Source organism: Pteronotus mesoamericanus, unplaced genomic scaffold, assembly GCF_021234165.1.
Source record: "Pteronotus mesoamericanus isolate MK-2021 breed Mesoamerican mustached bat unplaced genomic scaffold, CSHL_Meso_final contig_2, whole genome shotgun sequence".
Classification (NCBI taxonomy): domain Eukaryota; kingdom Metazoa; phylum Chordata; class Mammalia; order Chiroptera; family Mormoopidae; genus Pteronotus; species Pteronotus mesoamericanus.
Window position 1 is genome coordinate 21922553 of NW_026555084.1, and position 12296 is coordinate 21934848.

The 12296-nt window shown below is 39.7% G+C and overlaps 1 protein-coding gene across 1 annotated transcript; it reads left to right on the top strand.

Annotated features, from left to right (window-relative positions):
• Window positions 1-1946: 1946 nt before the first annotated feature.
• On the top strand, window positions 1947-2852 carry SLC25A2 (solute carrier family 25 member 2). Its single transcript, XM_054568302.1, has one exon. The coding sequence runs from the start codon at window positions 1947-1949 to the stop codon at window positions 2850-2852; it is 906 nt and encodes a 301-aa protein (XP_054424277.1).
• The last annotated feature ends 9444 nt before the right edge of the window (window positions 2853-12296 follow it).

Here is a 12296-nt window from a genome sequence, read left to right on the forward strand (position 1 = left end):
TTAAAATGGAAGATTATTTTCACATATCTTCTATCAAAAGGCCTGCCAAAATAACATTAACCCCCAAGGTTAAGAGATGAGATAACATTAAATAATATATGTCAAGCCATTTTCAGAAGATAAAAACAGCTAAATAATAAATTGAGAAATCAGAGAAAGTTTCATGCTTGCAATGTCTGCAAGGGGGTATACCAAAAAGAAAAACCCACTTGCTGTAGAACATGTGAGAGTTTTTGCAGGCGTAAGTTTCCAAAGGTGGAGAGAGGTGTGGGGCTGGAAATGTGACTTATTAAAGTCTGTTCAGAGCTGTAGGATACCCAAGATCCCTTTCCCACCCTAGGAATCTAGGTGACTCATCCTTCCCCAGCCACAGATGGGAAGTTCCATTTCTTTTTATTATCTTTTGGAAAGGTTATTTTCTAGATAAGTTGAAGCAAAGACAAAGTCAGAGAAAGGCACAGTTGACTGTTGTGTATAGCGTCAAACAAGGGAATTATGTTAAAGTCTATATCCTTTACTGCAGGAATGTCACCCATCTTCCCCCATCTTGGTCTTCTTAAATCAATATCCAAAGAATATTGGTTCCTCCTTCCCCCCTCTCTCGCCCAACATACACACACACACACACACACACACACACACAGAGTCAATCGGAAGATTATTCTCTGAAGAAACCACGGGGGTCCTGAGAAAATACATCCAAACACTGATATCTGGGCATTCTCCAAGAAGAAACCAGGTCACATTATTTACAATAAAATCTGTTGACAAACTACCCCTGCAGAATCTGCTATTCAGTGCTTCACTTTTAAATATTGACAGTCAAAGATAATCAGACAAGGAAAGCCTTCTAGATGAACAAGAAAATCTTTTAAGTGTATTTTCTGCCCTTCCCCCATTTTGTTTTTAACCCCCAAAGTAAAATCCCAACAAGGCCTTGGAATGTGAGCACCTGGGAGGAAGAAGTGTGTCCTAACAGCGGTACCCTCACTAATGTCCCAAACCTCATCTTCCCTTGGAAGCTAGTGTGTTGTCATATATATCCCGAACTTAACGCTGCAGCTTCACAAAACTATGCTTCAAGAACCTCACACTTAGCAAGCACAGACAGCTGGAACCACACAGCCCTTTTACTATCAAGTTTTTTAGCAGTACATAAGTCTCTTTTTCCAAGCCGAGTAAAATGCCTTGTCCTACCTCTAGAAATGATGAGCACTCAGTCCCACCGCTTCCAGTGCTCTAGCCAGGCGATGTTGCCACGAAATAGCCTTTCTCTGCCCCTGCAGGCCCGGATTAGCGCTCAGGCCCCTCCAGCGTCCCCAGGAGCCGGACCTGGAGCGGCTGGCCCTGCGGAGCTAGTCTCTACAGAGCCACCATTCTAGTCCCAGAGAAGATTAATGGTTTTTTCGTCAAAAGCAGCCGCCGATTGCTGGGTAAACTCCTCTCGGCCCCCCAGGGCTTTGTTTGTCTTCCCTATTTACACCTCTGTTTGGGTAGATTGACTCTTCCGCTCCGGGCTCGAACAACTGGTAGCAGCTCCCATTTTGCCTCTCCCAGGGTTTGGCCCAACAGGAAAGTATCGCCCCACCTCTGCCTCTTGAGCAGCGACCAGGGTCTCCCTGTCCTTGCTAGAATTTATCGTGCAGCTTTCAGTTGCTCGGTTCCTTAAAGGTTTACGTATCTAGTCCGCGGCCCGGCGCGCTGGTTCTGGAATGGCGGTTCCGAGGGTCCGGCCCTCAGCGGGCGCTGGGGAGTCTCACGCGAGACAGCGGACTGGGAGTTACTTCAGGGCGCGGGGAGGTGGCCCGTGGCCTCGCCTGGGGTTAAGCGGCTTTTCCTGCCGCGGAGTGTCAGCCCGGAGTAGGCGGCAGGTGGCGGGACCAGAGACGCCCGCCGCAGCTCCGGAAAGTCGCCTTCCACCGAGAACCGCGACCGAGTGGGCAAATATGAGGTCCAACCCCGCCATCCAAGCGGCCATAGACCTCACGGCGGGGGCCTTCGGGGGCACCGCGTGTGTCCTGACTGGGCAGCCCTTCGACACAGTGAAAGTGAAGATGCAGACGTTCCCCAGCCTGTACAGGGGCTTCGCCGACTGCTGCCTGAAGACCTACTCCCAAGTGGGCCTGCGCGGCTTCTACAAGGGGACCGGCCCCGCGCTGATGGCCTACGTTGCCGAGAACTCTGTCCTCTTCATGTGCTATGGCTTCTGCCAGCAATTTGTGAAGAAAGTGGTGGGACTGGACAAGCAGGCAAAGCTGAGTGATCTGCAGACTGCAACTGCCGGTTCCTTGGCGTCGGCGTTTGCTGCCCTGGCCCTGTGTCCCACTGAGCTTGTGAAGTGCCGTCTCCAGACTATGTACGAGATGGAAAGGTCGGGGAAGATAGCCAAAAGCCACAACACAGTTTGGTCCGTCGTGAAGGGCATCCTTAGGAAGGATGGCCCCTGGGGCTTCTACTATGGACTCTCAAGCACTCTCCTTCAAGAAGTACCAGGCTATTTCTTCTTCTTCGGTGGCTATGAACTGAGCCGATCTTTTTTTGCCTCAGGGAGATCAAAAGATGAACTAGGCCCTGTCCCTTTGATGTTAAGTGGTGGAATTGCTGGGATTTGCCTTTGGCTTGTCATCTACCCAGTGGATTGTATCAAATCCAGAATTCAGGTACTTTCTATGTCTGGAAAACAGGCAGGATTTATCGGAACTCTTTTAAGTATTGTGGAAAGTGAGGGGATAGCAGCCTTGTATTCTGGACTGACAGCTACTATGATTCGAGCGCTCCCTGCCAATGGGTCACTGTTTTTGGCTTATGAATATAGCAGGAAGATGATGATGAGCCAGTTTGAAACATACTGAAGTGTCTTGGTGAATCAGGATCCAAATATACACCTTTGAGGACTATAGTTTATCTCAGGGTTTCGTGGAGTGCTGGACTAATGTAGAATTATTTTTTACTTCATGGGAATTTTATCTTTGTTTTCTTCTACCCTAAACCTTAAACTTTATGGAAGAACCTCTATTTTTTCATATATAATTTCTGCCCATAGTTGTACTGAAATTAAAAAGTTGCTGCTTTTGTGTTTTGTGGGATACAGTCAGTGGGTGGTCCTAGCTACTTAATCTGAAAGGCTAAATATAGTTATTATACAGCTTTTGGATAAAACTGTACATACATACAGTTTGGTTGGTTAGATGTTAGTTAAACACAGTTTGGATCCCTGTTTAATTTCATATCACCAGAAAAACTGAGGTAACTATGTTTCATGAAAATGGTTATAAATGATTGCTTATCTTATTCAAGATGTAGTTTCTCTTTAAACTGTGCACCGTACTAAGCAATTAAAATTTTAAAAAAGTTTTTGTGTGGTAATTGAAAACCAAAATACCCATCAGATTTTTAAGAAGAGAATATACAGCTGTGTCTTCCACATTCTTGAGTTTCAGAATTGGCATCCTGGATTTTCCTAAGGTGCTCTTGAAATAATGCCATCCACTTTCAAAGTGGGATCGTATTCCACATTTCTCTCCCAAACAGCTTCCCCTCTGCAGGGCTTTAGATTGAGGAAGGTTGAGGGGAAGGCTCTGTGCTGCTATGCTTTGATGAAGACCTGTGGAACTAAAAACAGTTCTTAGCTTTTAGTTTCTTAGTTCTGGCCTGGATAGGATTCCAGGGTGTTCTCTGGGCCCATTAGGAGTTGTTGATCCACTTTGGATTATTAACCAGTCAGAAACCCTTCCAGAAAAAAGCTTTTGTTCCCTGTTTGGTGTTCAAGTGACAATATTCATGGATGAAGTCCTCTCCTCTCAGTCAGGACTCAACAGAATTTAGTACTTGTACTCCCCAGTGAGGAATGTTAAGGCTGAACCATCCTGAAGTGTACTTCAAGGTCATGGTTATACAATGTTGGAAACTTTTTAATTTGGTACTGACCATCAGTTAAGTTTAATGATAACTGTATATGGAATGTGACTTTATAAAGCAATGAAACATAAGAAAAGCAATTTTATTAAACTATACTGTATGGCATGCACATATGCACACACAACAAAACACATAGTTTTTTGGATTCCACGAACTGTCACCACTGAAATAAGCCTCGTCATCCCTTGCTGCTCTAAGACCAGCAGTCTTCAATGAGAAGTTTTAAGCAGCCTGTGAAGCTAAAAGCAAGCAGGCTACCAGTCTTTTTTTTTTAATACCCTGTAGTTCCTTTTCTTTTTAAAAAAGATTTTATTTATTTTTAGAGAGAGAGGAAGGGAGGGACATAGAGAAACATTAATGTGTGAGAGGTTGCCTCTTGCACATGCCCCAACTGGGGACCTGGCTGGCAATCCAGGCACGTGTCCTAAACTTGAACCAGTGATGTTTCATTTTGCAGAACAATGCCCAACCAACTAGACTACACCTGTCAGGGTGCTACCAGGCTTAATAGTAGTCTACACAATGTGTTTGTATCACTGTCAACAGAATGTTAATCTTGTTTAAAATTTCCAGTTTCCTTTAGCTTTTGCTCTCCATAAAGCCTCTGGTGAAATTATGGTTCAATATTTGGTTACAATTTTTACCATTTTAGATCTGTATTCCAGACAAAAATATAATAATTTGAAATATTATGTTAAAGAAATTTGAGTGTTCTATCATTATATTATTTACCTAAATAAAAATATTTATTTAACTCATGCCATTTACAATATACTCTATTGACCTCTGGGTATGCAGATATTAATATGTAGATTCTGTTCTCAAAAATAATTTTCTTTCTTTCTTTATTTCTTTTTCTCTTTTTTGCTAATAACTCTCCTGCCACACCCTCCTGCTTATAAAAAACTTCCATTTTGTACACCCCCTCTGAGCATCCTTCTAGTTGCTAGATGGGATGCCCTATTCATGGATCACTTAATAAAGCCAATTAGATCTTTACATTTACTCAGTTGAATTTTGTTTTTTAACATAGTACATCCATTACCTCATAGTGTTACCTTTTTTACTGAGGTATAATTGACATATAACATCCACTTATTATTTTATATGGTGATAGTATTTATTGCTAAATTTAAATAGATCAAATCTACTTTTCTGATGTCTAGTCTTATTTTAAATTTCACTTCTGTATTGCAAAATTTACCTTTCCACTTTGAAAAAATCTTTTCTGATATTTGTTCCATTATTTGGTCTATGGTCAAGGCCAGGTGGTCCACAACCTACAGTGAAATTGTAGCTAGAAATTCATTCTCTTCCCTGGCTTTCATAGGATATCAACCTGCAGCAATTGGTAAGTATATGTGACATCTCAAAAGGATCATATTTGGCAATGGAGTGTTAAACCTGCCATTAAAAAAAAATTAAACAAGAAAATACCCTCAAGTTGGTGAGCTTGGAAGGAAAGGAGTTTCTTTATCTTCTGTCCCAGAGCTCCAAGGAGGAGTGATAATTATTTCTGGGAAGTTGTTTGTACATAAAATAGTCACAAGAGATTTTTTACTCAAGGCCAGAGAGTAGCCTTCTGTACAGAGCCTGCATTTCCAACTTGAGCATTATCTGAGCTTTGAAATCCCTGTTTCCAAAGTCTGTAACTCTCTGTTCTCTCTTATCTTGTCCAGATCCACAAGAAATGGCCAAAGTTTTCTCTGAGAGAGTTTTTAGAGGTATATTATTTCAATATTGGAACTATCATCTAAGTCTGGGACCTGCCATGAGCTCCACAATCCACAGTGTTCTCAGCTCCCTTGCAATGCCAGCATTTAAATACTGGATCCTTGTCAATGGACTAGTATCTTCTTGCCACCCAACCTCTTCAAGGTCGGTAGTGGTTATCAGCACTGATGCTGTGTTCACTTCACCAGCCTTAATGGCTTTTTCAAAACCAGATCAGAACATTTGGTATTAGTGGCTTTAGTCTGCACCATGAGATAGAAAATTTCACAGGTGGGTAAATAGTTTTGTAGAAAATTGAGCCCTCTTAAAAATCCTGTCTATGCTGTGAGTGAAAAAAAGTGTCCCCAGAAAAGATATTTGTTCCTCCAGATAATTGCCTATATAGTGAGTATTTCTTCTCCAATCTATAAGAGTTTCACTGGGTTCTCCTCAGCAATCTGGACTCCCAGAAGACATCACCTAGGGCTCCTTTCCACACACCTTGCTCACTGGTTTATATACAAATAGTTCTTCTGTGCATTCAGAGGAAAGGCTCCTTTTTGCCTTTGAAGAAATGCAAATGGACTTTTCTTTAGTCAGTGCTTAGGTTCCTGATATTGGTTCTTGGAAATGTTGTCCCTAAAAAGCCCACCCATTTTCTCAGCACTAGACATGGGAATCTCCTCAGCCTCATGTGCCCATTTGGTCACAAAGTCCACACAGCAATATAAGTCTTCTGTTCTAAACCTGGAGACTGCCATGGTACCATTATTGTCTTCTGTAAGAAAGTACAAGATTTTAGCATACACTGGCCCTTATTTTTCTACTTTCTGCCTCTGTTTTTAAACTCCTCCATTTTGCTTTGCTATCTGGGGTAAATCTTTAAAGTCTTTCTCCCTTCTCCCCACACACAAATATACTCTCTCAGTAACTTGCAAATGTATCAGTATCACTCCCCAGATACTTACATTTTTCACTTTATTGTGATATCTATTAGTGAGTCAAAGTCCTTGATTTTAATACAGTCAAATTTATTATTTATTAATCCTTTATTCTATGCTCAATGTCTTCTTAAAGAAATAATTTCTACACCCAAGGTCTAAACTTTATTTACCTACATATTCTACTAAGAGCTTTAAAGGATTTTTTTTTGGACATTTAACTCTTAGATCCATTTGGAGTTTACTTTAAAATTAAGATCCAATTTAATCTTTTTATGTATGAATAATTATTTTTAATTAAACATCTCATCTTTTCTCCATACAACGGTGTTAGGAGGTGGGGCCTTTGGGAGGTGACTACGTCTGGAGCACATTATGACAGTAGAGCTTCATGATGACGTTAGTGCCTTTATAAGAAGAGGACAAAACACCAGAGCTGCTTCTCTCAGCCTTGTGAGGATACAGAGAGAACCATGCAGTCTGCAAGCCAGGAAAAAGGCCCTCATTCAAAGACCCAATCTGTTGGCACTTTGATCCTCTACTTCCTAGTCTCCAGAATTGTGAGAAATAAACACCCTTTGTTTAAGCCACTAGACTCTGGTATTTTGTTAAAGTAGCCTGAGCAGACTAAGACAATCTGACTTGCCATCTCTCTAATATTCAAACATTTCATATATACGTAAGTCTATTTTTTACCGATTACATTTGCAAAATTTTCTGACTGTGTACCAATACCAAACTGTCTTGATTAATATAAATTTATAAGAAGCCTTAATTATTAGTAGGGCAAGGTTTTTCTTCTGCTCTTTTTTAAAAAGAAATTTCCTAAGTATTATTGACATTTTATTATTTCATATGAATTTTAAAGTAATGTTGAAGTACAGTTGTAATGTTTAAAGTAACATACTGAGGAAGAAGAGAAGTGATAACTTTAAAAAAATTGAGTCTTCCAATTCATGAGCATCATATATTTCTCCATAAATGTAAGTCACTTTAATGTCTCTTTATAAAGCCATGTATTTCCCGATAGAGGTCTTACACTTTATTACACTTGTTCCTACATACTTGATATTTTATTATTGTAAACTGTATCTTCATTTTAAATGTCAGTTTCTGTTTGTTGATAGTTTATAAAATAAAATTATTTTATATTAATTTTTCAAATTCTTTAACCTTATTTTTAAACAATTATATTTTATTTGTAGGTACTTTTGGATTTTCTTTGTATTCCTTAATATCTGAAAACAATAACAACTTTGTTTCTTCCTTTGCAATCTATGTATTTTTTTGCCTTATGCTGGCCAAAACCTCCAGTACAATGTGAAATAGATGTAATAGTGGGCATTTGTTTGTGATCTTAGAGGAAATCTTTTAACATTTCACAATTCATGTGCTTTGCATTAAGTGTTTTCATATCTATTAAATATTAATGAAATTTCCTTCTGTTCCTAGCTCAGGAAGATTATCTCCCCAACCGTAAGCAAAATTTTAACAAATACGTTTTATGTCTATAAAGATAATTGTGATTTTTCTCCTTTGATTTATGTGAATGAGTGATATTGGCTTTTAATTTTCCTTTCTTGATACCAGGATTATGCTAAACAAATAACATTTTTAGGGAGTGTTCTCTTTTTTTCCCTGTTCTGTAGAAGTGTTTGTATAAGACTGGAATTATCTCTTCCTTAAATTTTTTATTATTTTTTATTGTTGTTCAATTACAACAGTAGTCCCCACTTGCCCCCCATTCTTCTCCCCTGCTGTGCCCACCCCACCTCCTACATTCAATCCTCCCCCCAACCCTGTTATCATTGTCAATGGGTCCTTTATATATGTTCCTTGACTTGACCCTTCCCCTTCTTTCCCCCGTTAATCCCTCCCCCTCCCCTGTGTTCACTGTCAGTTTGTTCTTTATTTCCATGTCTCTGGTTCTATTTTGCTCACTTGTTTGTTTTGTTGCTTAGGTTCCACTTACAGTTGAGATCATATGGTATTTGTCTTTCACCTTCTGGCTTCTTTCACTTAGCATAATGTTATCCAGTTCCATTAATGCTGTTGCAAAGGGTAGGAGTTCCTTCTTTCCTTCTGTCTGCTGTGTAGTATTCTGCTGTGTAAATGTACCACAGTTTTTTGATCGTCCTTGAATTTTTGGTAGCAGTCATGGCTAGATGGTCCTGAAATTTAACTTATTTAATAGTTGTCAGACCTGGCTTGTGTGGTTCAGTGGACTGAATGCCAGCCTGCAAACTGAAAGGTTGCTGGTTCGATTCCTAGTCAGGGAGCATGCCTCGGTTGTGGGCCAGGTCCCAAGTTGAGGGGGCATGCGAGAAGCAACCAATCCACATATCCCTCTCACATCAATGTTTCTCTCCCTCTCTTTCTCCATCCTTTGCCCTCTCTCTAAAAATAAATAAATAAAATCTTTTAAAAAGTAGTTATCCTAATTCAGTTCATCTAGTCTTGATGAATCAGTTTGATTATATTTCTAGGAATTTGTTTTCCAACTACATTTTTTAGCTTCTTATTATAGACTTGTGTATAATATTTTGTTTTACCTTTTTACTGTATCTACAATATTTGAGTTGCCATCCCTCTTTCAATTCCTAATATTGGTTATATGTGCCTTCCCTGTAGTTTTCTTCTACATTGCCAGAGATTTGTCAATTTTTATTAATATTTCAAAGAATTAACTTTTGGATATTTGGATTCTTTTTCTTGGATAACTGTTTTCTATTTCATTAATTTCTTCTTAATTATTTTCTTCTTTGTCCTCTTTTTGGTTTATTGTCTCTTGTTTTTCTCATTCTTGAAAAGGATAGTTAATTCACTATTCTTCAACTTTTCTTCTAATATATTCAAGGCTATTAACTTTTCTCTAAATACTGCTTGAGTCCTGTTTTGTTATGATGTATCAAAATATTTCAGTTCAAAGTAGTTTTTATTTTAGTGTGATGCTTTCCTTGACTCACAGGTTATTTAGAACTGAGTTTTTTAATTTCCAAACAGCCCTGACCAGCATAGCTCAGTTGATTGGGCATCATCCCACAAAGTGAAAGGTCACTGTTTCAATACCCGGTCAGGGCACATGGATGGGTTTCAGGCTGGTGCTTGGTTGGGGTCATGCGAGAGGTAACGGATTGATCAGTGCTTTTCTCCCTTTCTTTCTCCCTCCCTTTCCCTCTCTCTAAGAAAAAAAAAACTCTCTTAAATTTCCAGACATATAGAATATCCTCTTCATCTTTCTGTTATTGATCTCTAGCTTAGTTTCATTGTGGTAAGATCATATGCTTATATAATTTTCATCCTGGACTATTTTTTGAGACTTTTTTTTTATAGAGGATATGGTCAATTTTTATAAATTGTGAATAAAATAATATCCCTTCTATACTGGTTGAATTTGATGTTCTACATATGTCTAGTAAGCCAGTTTTCTTGTCCCTAATGCAATTGTGTTGTTTCCAGGTGCTGAACCAACCAGCCAATTCATTTGTCCCTGTTTATCTATCTACAGAGTCCAACAGAAGTAATACCTGCTTGAGTGTGGTTGATAGGGTAAAACTATGGGTGTAATAATTTATAGTTTTAACTTGAATATTTCACCTAAAATGTCATATGGTGTGCTTGAGTGTGATATTGTTATGTTACAGAATTACACGCTTATGATTTTGTAATAAAAAGGGGACATTATTTGTGGTGGAGCCTGAATATATATTCATACCTCAGGCTACTTATTTTTCCATTAAAAATGGATGGCAAGTGTACTGCTTACAGCTGTGCTTACTTGAAAGGCTTACTTACAGGCCATTCTTAAGTAGGCCTGTAATTCAGCAATTAAGCATTGTTGGCTTGAACCAACCATCTGTGAACTCGGGCCTAGATCTTTTCTCTTCTGCAATTGAGCTAAAGAATCTTCCTGTGAAACTGTAGGTGTGAATTAGGACTTTGGTGTAACCAAAGTAGGTGAAATAAGAGTCCAGATTACCTGTTCATAAAACTCCCTCTGAGCCTGCTTGGAGCCAGTTCTGACTTTACTATTTCTATTACACAAAGTTTGCTCTTATACACACCTAACCTTATGGTGATGACATAATCATTTGGTGTTCCATAGTCAGCCACTCATTATATCAGCATGATAGGATCTGTTTGTAAACACAGAGAAGTTATCTGCTCCAGTAGCATGGGTTTGCACTATAAGATTTGCACTGTAAGTCTCCTATTTTGATTTGCCAGAAATATCACATAGCATCCTTATCCACCATGGGCATTGCTAGAAACATCAGATTGGCTGGATCATAACAAACTGGCTAGTTTCATAGCTTGGATCTTCTTCTATATTGTACTCTTACTCCAGGCTCTACTCAAACCTTGGCAGCATTTTGCATTCCAAATATGGTACATGCTGCCTCTAAAATCCAAAGAGACAGCATGTATCTCTTTCTCAGTGGCAAGAGATAATTTGTATTTAACCTCAGAAGGGATTTGCTGACATTCCTCAGACCTCTAAAATCATCACTGGTGTGGCAGACCCCTGAACCTTCATGGGCCTAATGTCTTACTATTTGTCATCCATGTCAGCCATCCAGGGTCCTTGCCACATACTGCTTATTAGGTCCAACTGTCATGGTGTCATCAATATTGTGGTCTAGCATTATGTTCTGTGGAATGTTCAATGTTGAGGTCTTCATGGCGTATGTTATGAAAGAAAGCAAAAAACAATATAGCTCTGGAGCAGGACAGTGAATGTGTTCTGCTGCCTTGTGATGAAAAGATGAACTTAAAACCTGAAATAGCCACAATGTCTAAGGTGATGTTGGAGAAATGCCCCCATGGGGATGGCAGTATCCAGAAGGGTGCCATAATAAAATGGAAATGGTTTACACAGGATTATGCTGCCAGAGGAATGCAAGGAGGGGATATTCACGAGTGTGTATGTGGGGGCACTCTTTTCCCCCAGGCCTGATTGTGGAGTTGTGTGAGGAGTTGCTGAATTTTATTGTCACATGGGCAGTGCCCTATGAAAACACCTCAACTGACTGACAAAGAGCTACTTGCCTTTTTTGTGACAATTCTAAGATAAAGGAGCAATATCCTGTCTGAAATGCTGCCACTCTGATGAAAGGAGGTAAAAACATATCAGATTCATGGGCAGAATTGCATGCTGTTTTCCCAGCAGTTATGGAAGAATGGAAAAGCAGAAAAAGCCCCAATGTTTGGGTTTTTGCTGGCCATATGATCATACAAGAGGTCAATGGAAACCTGGCGTATTAAAGGGATGCCCATGTGGGGCAAATTCCTATGGAAATCTGAGGTATGCATTAAAGTATGACATGCTGATGTCTATCAGAATAACTCCCTTGCAGGTTTGAAAAGTAATTGGAATCAACAAGAAGATATATCCCCCATTTGCCCACTTGAGGTGGCCACCTGAGTCCATACAATCAATGAGGCTGCTGCAGCAATGCAGAGATGGCCTGAATGTAGACATATTCCTCAGGTACCTTCTGAGGCACAAAATACCAGTGAGAACTGTTCTGTCTGCCAACCAAAAAGACAGAGACTTAAGATGGATAATTGGCAGATTCCCGCTCTGAAGGCCCTGAACACAGCTGGCAAGTCAGGCTGATGCTGGTAATCCTGGTGGGCTACAAATGGGTCCTGGCAGGAATAGAGACTAACTCAGGACTGGGCTTAGGTTAGCTGGTGATAGATGCAGATGCTCACAGTATA